The sequence below is a fragment of the Trachemys scripta genome, chromosome 9 (genome assembly GCF_013100865.1).
Source record: "Trachemys scripta elegans isolate TJP31775 chromosome 9, CAS_Tse_1.0, whole genome shotgun sequence".
NCBI classification, from domain to species: Eukaryota; Metazoa; Chordata; order Testudines; family Emydidae; genus Trachemys; species Trachemys scripta.
In genome coordinates, this window is record NC_048306.1 from 72,739,227 (window position 1) to 72,749,530 (window position 10,304).

The following is a 10,304-nucleotide window of genomic DNA, read 5'->3' on the forward strand; positions in this document are numbered from 1 at the left end:
TTGCTACTTTTAAACTAAATTTATTTCTAATTTCTATGTACAGAAAACATATAGTATTGTTTTTCTCTTGAAAATTGATTATATGCCAAATGCATGTTTTAAAACTTTATAGTTTTATAGTGCTGTGCTATAAACGTATGATAATTTTAAAATACCTCTTATTACAAAGTGCTAGCATTTTTTTATTTTTAGCAACGGGTAATGACATGCTTCAGAGCATGGGAAGACTGGGCAATTTATCCAGAACCCTTTTTGATCAAACTGCAGAATATTTTCTTGGGGCTTGTAAATATTATAGAAGAAAAAGAAATAGAGGTAAGTGCTTGGCTTAACTAAAACTAAACCTAGATAACGATGCAAATAGGGTGAAGCAACCAGAAAAACTGGCAAGGATTATTTTGGCACCCCCGATTGAGTGTCACTGCTGTTTATGACAGGTTTGAAATTTATGAATTTTGATAAACTTGAGGTGGCTGTTAGATGTCACCTGAGCATCCAAGAGAACTTCTTTCCATCTATGTCCTGGAAGATAAATGACTGTTTCTTTCAGATATGGATGTTGCTACCATAATTCATGCCTTTGTCACTTTCAGACTAGGTTACTGTAATGCAGTATATCATGGGGTTACATCCTGAGATTATTTGGAAACTGAAGCTAGTGCAGAATGTGACAGGCCATTTACTTTGTACTCTAAGTACCTGGTAGAGCTGACTTGTGAATTTCTAGGTAGAATTTAAGGTGTTGGTATTAACTTTTTAAAGTCTTTCTTCCTCTGCCATAGTATCACAGTTGGAATTAGTGGAGCTACTTGAGCTGGAAGTATCTTAGTTTAAATGAGGAAACTAGTGTTGGTATGTCATTATGCAGGACGGCCTCTGCAGTTTGCTTACCCCCACCTTGGTCTATCAGAGCCAGGAATTGCTTTTGTTTTTTTCCAGGAGAGGCAGTCTGAAGGATGTTTGTGTGAGGTGCCTGGATATATAATTACAGTGGGATGCACTGTACACTCCTAGTTGTTAAACACCCAGAGCATGGGATGGATGATTACTGATGTTTTTATAACTAAATATATATATCCTAAGTGAGGAAGATCAAGTCACTGGAGGCTAGTAAACAAACACAGGGTTAGAACAAGTCTTTGCATTGCAGCACTGCCAAAATATAGTATACAAGAGATGGTAACTGAAATACAATTGGAAAGTGGGATTGTTCTTATTGTATTGTGAATGCTAACAATAGAGTCAAGAAAGCATACAAGCTCGAAGGAAAGTGCTTGTGCCTAATGTATTAGAAAGATGCTTTAGGAATGGTTAATTATGTGAATATTGCTTTGTATTGCTACCAAGGAGGGAGACTATTTGCCTCAGTTTGCTCAGTTTAAAGTCTTTCAGGGAATCTTTCACATATCTGAAGTCAGGTGCACAGCTGTGTGTCCTTCAGTGAATTAATGCATTTGCCTCATGAGCCAAACCTGTACTTTTATGTATGTGTTTCATCCTCCTTTCCTTTGGATATGGATATTGCAGAACTTTTAAGTAATGTGTGGACAAATTTCATCTTCCTAGTTTTGTATGAGATAATTTAGTCACTTCTATTGAAATTACACAGCAGTGTAGGGAGCAAATATCAGTTTAAAGTAATGCACTAATATATGTGCTACCAGGAACACTTTTTATTTTCTATTTAAGATGTATTTGAAGCTTTAACTAAAAAAAAAAAAAAAAAAAAAAATCCAGCAAGTAAGTAAATGTTACCTGAAATGGATTAGAGAAATTAAAGTAAACAATTTAGATCACTCATTGGGCAGCCCCTAGCTGAAGCAATTCAAGTATTTACCATAAATGTATTTGCCTGCAGGAAGTACCAGATGATCTTGATGGCGCTCCCATTGAGGAAGAACTTGATGGTGCACCACTGGAAGATGTTGATGGAATTCCTATTGATGCTGCTCCGATAGATGATCTTGATGGAATCCCTATTAAATCGCTTGATGATGATCTTGATGGTGTACCTTGTAAGTTCAATTTCTAATTTTGGAATTCTAGGTTTCCTGATATAATGTACTTAATGCTGATATAGGAGCTTGACTTGAAAAGGTTAATAGCCTGGTGCCTCATTGTAAACTTGAATTTCAAAATGAAGTACATGTAAAAATTGAGCAGCAACAAGGAATAAGACAGAGTATTTAACAAGTAGAATGTTGAGTTCACGATTGACTCTATTTTTAATCTTATGATATCAACAAAATTAATTTATAATTTGTTGTTTTTAGATTGTAATCTCTTGGGGCAGGGACCATGACTCCCTAAATGTTTGTGCAATGCCTACCATGTTTGGGCCCCAATCCTGATCCTTTTGGGTGTTAATAGTGATACAAATAATAAATAAGATGGCACAAGGCACTTAAATATTTTATTACACTGCAAATGCCCTAATAAAATTCAGCGTTTAAGATCTACTGAGAGAACTTTGGACAATGATTTTCTTAATATTTTTTCCTCAACAGTGGATACTTCTGAAGAGTCTAAAAAGAATGAGCCTATATTCAAAGTTGCTCCTTCAAAATGGGAAGCAGTGGATGAAGCAGAATTGGAAGCTCAGGGTTAGTTTAAAAAAACGTTTAAAATTGAGGCACTTTTGTAAGTAAATTGGAAGTTTAATGTTTTACTTCATTGTTACTTGGCCGCTTTTCATGGACACTTGTGAGTAAGCTATCTAAAACTATTCATGCAGTTTAAATACTTTCAATGATAACCGCTTCCTTCACAGAAAATTATAACTGAAGTAAATTGAGCTTTGTTCTGCATCTGTTTTTCATACTTTAGTAACGTCAATTTTAAAAATCTTCCCTGCATAACAAATAAATATTGGAAAACATTTAGTGATATCTACAGATTACCCATTCCCAAATCTTTATTCTAAGGATAAAATGTTTGAAGAGCACTCAGAGTTCCAGTTTCAAAAGTTATGCAAGTACTTTGGCTCCAAAGTCCCATTGATTGCTATTGAGACTTAGACTTATAAGTGCCTATATCACTTTTGTAAATGGGACTTAGGCTTCTGAACGTTATTCAGGTGCTTTTGAAAATTTTACCCTAAGTTTGCTGTGTTGTCATTAAATAATAAATCAGAAATATATTTAACTATTCTGATGAAGTGCAGATTTGAGTAAAGATGTACCGTACATACTCGATCATAAGCCGGTTCGTTTATAAACTGACCCCCGCAAGATGGATAAGTAAAAATGGCAAATTTTTATGACCCATTCAGAAGCCGACCCTATAATTCAGGGATCAGCAAACTTTTTGGCTCCCAGCCCATTAGGATAAACCGTTGGTGGGCCAAGATGATTTGTTTACCTTGAGCGTCCACAGGCACGGAGGTAAACCTAAGTAAACCAAAATGTCCCAGCCCACCAGTGGCTTACCCTGATGAGCCAGGAAAGCAACTGGCGGGGAAATTTTGGCGGGTGGGGAAGGGAGAAGCTGGGGGTCAGGGGAGTAATCCCTGTTATCACAACCCACATGACCCCACCCCTAACCCAGGACCTCCCCACATAACCCCTCCCCGTGTAACCCCAGCCCAGGACCCCCACACTCTCCCCATTCCATCCCTTCCCACCTTACCTGGGGTGGGCCAGGGGAGGATCTCTCTGACCCGGGCGGAGCTGCTCCGGCAGGCTGGGCAGTGCAGCTGCAGCCTGCCAGTCCCGGAGCTGCAGCTGCTTCGGAGGCTGGGGGGAGAGCAGCGTGGCCAGAAGAGGAGAGACTCTGGCCCCCCCTCTTCTCTTCTGACTCTGTTGGCTGTACTGCCTCTCCTTGCCCCCTCTGTTTTTTTTGGGGTGGGGGGGGAGGCTGTGTCCCACCTCTCCCCCTCTCTATACACCTCTACCCTGATATAACGCTGTCCTCGGGAGCCAAAAAATCTTACCGCATTATAGGTGAAACCACGATATATCGAATTTGCTTTGATCCGCCGGAGTGCACAGCCCCGCCACCCCAGAGCATTGCTTTACCGTGTTACATCCAAATTCTTGTTAGATCAGGTCGCGTTATCGGGGTAGAGGTGTACCCGTTCATAAGCCAACGCCCTTCTCCAATGCTTCCCTTTTTTACTAGAAAAATTTGGCTTATGAATGAGTGTATACGGTAATTTATTTCCATTAAGAGGGGATATTTGTAGTAAACACTGGATGCTACAGTGTTTTGCATTTTATAATATTTACATATGGCTGTCAAATTTCAGATGAAGTAATTTTTGTTTGTTTTTAGAACTTTCTTATTTTTTCTTCCAGCTGTTACAACTTCTAAATGGGAGTTGTTTGACCAGCATGAAGAATCAGAAGAGGAAGAAAATCAAAAGTAAGGCTCTAAATGTTTCTAGTTTACCCATGTAGGCTTCTTTCTGAAAGTTAGGGGCTGCCTTATTGAAGTCTATGGCAAAACTCCCATTGACTTCAGTTGGGCCAGGATTTTCATCCAAGCTGATGTAATAACTGCCTTGGTGTAAGATTACAAATTCTAAACCCTATTTGGGATTTTTTTTGAAATTCAGATTATATTCAGATAATTTTGATAAATTATTATATTAAGATTTTCCCCAGTGCATTTACATATACAGTAGTTCATTAGGTTACAACATTCCATATAACAGTTACATGTGACTGGCAAACTAACAGCGTACTGATTTTTAGTGTAAAGGTCCTTTCTGAGCCTGGAATTTGGTAGCAAATAAATGTTATCTTTATTGAAGAAAGGCTATATTTAAAATTTTTGTTTATGTAAACAGTACAGTTTTATTTCTAGATTGCATTGAAAGCAATATTTAACATCGTATAACTTAATAAATGCATACGTACACTATAATTGTAACTGTGAGAGACCCCGGAACACAGTCTAAAATTACATCATTTTAACTAGTCTGCTTACCTTATGCTAGTGTTCCCCAAACTGTGGGGCATACCCCCCTGGGGGTGTACAGAAGAACGTTAAGGGGGACATAGCTGGGGCCCAGGTCAGCCTCTATTGGGGTGGAGGGGAGGGAGGAGGGGAGAGCGCCACCCAGCTCTGCTCCTGGCCCCGGGGTCCTGGCTGCTAGCCCTTGCCCCCTTACCCATGTCTGCAGCTCTCCCCCCTCTCCCCCCCCACCAGTCGTGGCCCTGCTCCCAGCCCCGGTTTTGGAGGGGGAGGGGAGTTCGGGCAGGGGTAAGCGGCGGGCGCAAGGTAAAAAATTTAAGGACCACTGCCTTATGCCATGTCTCCTTTAGACCCTTCTTGTTTACAATGTCACCGGAAAGTGAGAACAGGCGTTCTCATTGCAGTTGTAGCCAGCATTGCGAGATATTTACGTGCCAGATGTGCTAAAGATTCATATGTCCCTTCATGCTTCAACCACCATTCATTCCAGGGGACATGCGTCCATGCTGATGATGGGTTCTGCTCAATAACAGTCCGAAGCAGTGCGGACTGACGCATGTTCATTTTCATCATCTGAATCAGATGCGACCAGCAGAAGGTTGATTTTCTTTTTTGGTGGTTCACGTTCTGTAGTTTCCACATTGGAGTGTTGCTCTTTTAAGACTTCTGAAAGCATGCTCCACACCTCGTCCCTCTCAGATTTTTGAAGGCACTTCAGATTCTTAAACCTGTAGCTATCTTTAGAAATCTCACATTGGTACCTTCTTTGCATTTTGTGAACTCTGCAGTGAAAGTGTTCTTAAAATGAACAACATGTGCTGGGTAATCATCCGAGACTGCTATAATAGGAAATATATGGCAGAATGCGGGTAAAACAGAGCAGGGGACATACAATTCTCTCCAAAGGAGTTCAGTCACAAATTTAATTAACGCATTATTTTTTTAACGAATGTCATCAGCATGGAAGCATGTCCTCTGGAATGATGGTCGAAGCATGAAGGGGCATATGAATATTTAGCTTATCTGGCACGTAAATACCTTGCAGTGCTGGCTACAAAAGTGCCATGCAAATGCCTGTTCTCACTTTCTGATGACGTAAATAAGAAGCGGGCAGCAGCATCTCCTGTAAATGTAAACAAACTTGTTTGTCTTAGCGATTTGGCTGAACAAGAAGTAGGACTGAGTAGACTTGTAGGCTCTGAAGTTTTACACGGTTTTGTTTTTGAGTGCAGTTATGAAACAAAACAAACCTACATTTGTATGTTGCACTTTCACGACTAGAGATTGCACTACAGTACTTGCATGAGGTGAATTGAAAAATACTACACCTCTACCTCGATATAACGCTGTCCTCGGGAGCCAAAAAATCTTACCACATTATAGGTGAAACCGCGTTGTATTGAACTTGCTTTGATCCACTGGAGTGCGCAGCCCTGCCCACCCCCAGAGCACTGCTTTACCGCGTTATATCCGAATTCATGTTATATCGGGTAGCATTATATCGAGGTAGAGGTGTATTTCTTTTATCATTTTTACAGTGCAAATATTTGTAATAAAAAATAACTTACACTTGTATTCTGTGTTGTAATTGAAATCAAATATATATGAAAATGTAGAAGAACATCCAAAATATTTAATAAATTTCAATTGGTATTCTATTGTTTAATCGCAATTAATTGCAGTGTTATTTTTTTGAGTTAATCGCGTGAGTTAACTGCAATTAATCGACAGCCCTAGTTAAAATCCAAATTAAATTTGAAAAGAGGGAGAATATGAAAATGTAGATATGAAGCAAGGTTTTTAGCACTGCATACCTTTGTCAATTATTTCTGCATTCTAATTTCATCAGTTATTCTGTATAGTAATGTTGTCAGTGGAACTCTTTCAAAAGAAGCTGTATTCAGTAACCCATTAATGTCAAATAATGTGTCCAATACTACCTGAGGTTTGACATGTGAGACTTGCATAGAGTTATGTGAACCCATCTAAAGGTTCACTTTCTACTTTGAATCAGAAGAGCAGGTGGTAGTTTTCTCATATATATGATTTTCTGGATACTACTAGACCTCATGCAGTGTTATAGTTCTTGAGCAGTCTCTGGTCTTTTGTTCTTTAAGTAGTTTGAGAGCATCAATAATAACGATTACAGCATCTTAGATTGGATTATGTGTTGAGCTGCAGCACTCTAGTGGCGAGTTTGGGAATACCATTATAGAGTCTGATACTTCTGATGTCTGTTCCCAGGACTGAGTGAAGGAATGTAAAAACAGAATACTTTTATTTTGTTTTGGAACTAACTACATTTGAAGAAGCAAAAATTGCATCACTAGCCTGATCCTGTAAATAGTGTTGGGTCACGATTTTTAGCTTCATAATGTTCAGAATAATTATGGACTTAAGTGACTGAGTTCGTATAGTGTTTGAAGTGTTTTGTTGAGATGCATTTAGTGCACAGTGTAAAATAACTGAAGCCTAAATGTACGTTTTATAAAAAAAGAAAAAAAAAATAGAAAGTATTAGGGTAGCTACCTCATGCATCTGGTCAATCTCTGACACAGTACACCATTAAATTGCAAGTTTAGGTGTATCAGTTATAAGATTAACTTACCTAGAAATCTGCAGAAGTACAGACCTAAGACTGTTAGAAATACAGACATTTCAATAAGTAAGATTTGTAATGTTCAAGCAAATTATTGCATCAAGTAGATATCTGTATACTAATTGATTTTGTACTCTTGCCCTTTAAAGTCAGGAAGAAGAAAGCGAAGATGAGGAGGATACTCAGAGTTCTAAATCAGAAGAGCAGCATATGTACTCCAATCCCATCAAAGAAGAAATGCCTGAATCCAAGTCATCAATCAAGTACTCTGAAATGAGCGAAGAAAAGCGCGCCAAACTCAGAGAAATTGAGGTCAGTGTTAAATAAATTAATGGATTTATACAAAAATATAGTTATTTTATATTTTGAATTAAATAATTCTAATCCTGCAATATGGATTCTCCTAAATTCATTCTATTGTATAGAAGAGTTATATGTACTTCGGAATATCCACCCACAAAAATGCATTCAAGAATGAAAAATGGGGGCATGAAGGGTCACGTGAAGTACAACCCTATTCTTCAGTTCTGTTTTGTTTTCCTTCCACGCGACCATACGCCTCAGCTTGCTCCTTGATCCTCCTTTCTCCTCTTCTGGCAAGTGGGCATGACTCTTGGGCTATTCAGGGACTGTCAGGTCCCTTTGTGGCTCTGTCTCAAACTTTCCTGCCTCAAAGTTTCTTCTCTTTCCAGTTTTTCTTCCTGTCTATTACCACAGATAGAACAAGTGCTAGAAGTTTTACTGCTCCAAGTACCAGGGTCATAAAGCAAAGGAGGCAGAGACCGCCTAGGGAGGTGGGGAATTTAACTGACCGTCTTAGTTTGGCATGTAGTACTTGCTCCTTCTCCCTTCCTCCTCCAAGTAGAGTTGCAAGAATATCTGCTGAGCTTGGGGAGCACAGATTGTCTCTAGCCCCTCTTCTCTCTCACACCTGTAAGTGGCTGATCGGCTGAAGAGCTAAGTGGGAGTGGAACTAAAGGCCCTTACTCAGCATGGGCTCAATCAGCAATGGGGGGCTTTTCGTTGCAGGTTCAATACAAAAATGCATGGGCTTAAAACTGCACCATTTTCTCCAACTTTTATTCAATTTAAAGCCCTGTGAATCGGGCTGTGATGCTTGAAAAGCTGAGATCTCTAGTGCACTCTGACAAGAAATAAAAAAGACATTACAAGGGGTGGGAAGAGATGGAGTGGGGGCAGGGCCCGTGGCAGAGCCAGGGGTTGAGCATTAATCCCCCTTTGGCACACTGAAAAGTTGGCACCTGTAGCTCTAGCCCCGGAGTCGGTGCCTATACAAGGAGCTGCATATTAACTTCTGAAGAGTCGCATGTGGCTCCGGAGCCACAGGTTGGCAACCCCTGGCTGAATGATTCAGTGCTTCTTATATGCAGAAACTGAATAGTGTTAAATTAAGGCTTTAGAAAAAGGTGAGAAGTTGGAGTAAAGTTTTATGGTCTGAACCAGTTTGATGGAAAGTTTAACGTGCAGAGAAAAAAATGAAGTCCCTCACAGGAAAAATCCCAAAGACTCCCTGGCTACTACTGTGACTCGTGGTGGAGGTACCATCACAGTAAGGATGACGTTACTTATAGCAGTGCTAATGAGCTGAATCTCACTACTGTAATGGACAGTGTATGAAAGAATATTTACATCATTAAAATAATCCGTCTTGAAAGTGAATGTTTACCAAAACATCCCAAAAGAAAAGGATAATTTTGGCTTGTGTATCATAAACACTTCATTTCAGTCGGATAGAATTTGGGGTTAAATGGAAAAAAGACAATTTCTAAGAAAACCTGCAAATGAGAGGTTGAAACAGGGGATGGTAACAGTAAACTTTCATTTGCAGTGTTCCAAGAGAGATTTTAGGGTGTAGCAAAATCAAATGATGGACACTAATTGAGTAGAGGTTTCAGTGGTAGCCGTGAATAACTGTAAAAAAATCTCAGTCTTTATTCAGTTCTTGTTAAGTGTGTAAACAGTTGCCTGAGACTAAGGTCAAATACACAATTTCACCACTTTGATGTTGATGTCCTTTCATATGTGACACTTGTACACTTAATATTGAGAGAACAAAATACACAAATAATTCATTTCAACCAAGTTTCATTTTCAGCCAGTTGTCTAAAACCTGTGAATACTAAATCCAATAAAAATGTATTTTAAATGGTGGTTATTAATTTTGCAGCTTAAGGTCATGAAATTTCAAGATGAGTTGGAGTCTGGAAAAAGGCCCAAGAAACCAGGCCAGAGTTTTCAGGAACAGGTTGAACACTATAGAGACAAACTTCTTCAGAGGGTAAGAAATGTTCTTTATATATTCAATATTGAGTCTAGATTTCAGATTTAGTGTTGCAATAAGGTAATGTATTAACAAGTGCATTTAGTTGACATTCCACTGTATTGTTTCAGTCCAAGTGCAGTTCATTGTGATTTGGTTCCTTGCCATCAGACTGTGTTGAGAAGAAAACACTCAACAGTTAAAGCTCTAATTTATTTGGGGAAAAAACAATGCATAGAAAAATAGTGCTGCCAAAAATAGCTTGTAGCGCAGGGGTAGGCAAACTTTTTGGCCTGAGGGCCACATCAGGGTTCCAAAACTGTATGGAGGGCCGGGTAGGGAAGGCTGTGCCTCCCCAAACAGCCTGCCCCCTGACTGCCCCCCTCAGAACCCGCGACCCATCCAACCCCCCTGCTTCTTGTCCCCTGACTGCCCCACCCCCTGACTGGCCCCCACCCCCCGGAATCCCACCCTCATCCAACCCCCAACCCCCCCCTCTCCCCCCCA

General features: G+C 39.8%; 1 protein-coding gene across 7 annotated transcripts in view; it reads left to right on the forward strand.

Moving 5' to 3' along the window:
• U2SURP (U2 snRNP associated SURP domain containing) overlaps positions 1-10,304 on the forward strand; it is a 67,857-nt gene that overhangs the window by 48,877 nt on the left and 8,676 nt on the right. For all 7 annotated transcript variants that reach the window (XM_034780592.1, XM_034780595.1, XM_034780593.1 and 4 more), the window contains 6 exons: positions 193-315; positions 1,859-2,015; positions 2,508-2,603; positions 4,296-4,362; positions 7,666-7,828; positions 9,705-9,815. In XM_034780592.1, the coding sequence (XP_034636483.1) occupies positions 193-315; positions 1,859-2,015; positions 2,508-2,603; positions 4,296-4,362; positions 7,666-7,828; positions 9,705-9,815 (717 nt within the window). The remainder of the gene's footprint in view (positions 1-192; positions 316-1,858; positions 2,016-2,507; positions 2,604-4,295; positions 4,363-7,665; positions 7,829-9,704; positions 9,816-10,304) is intronic.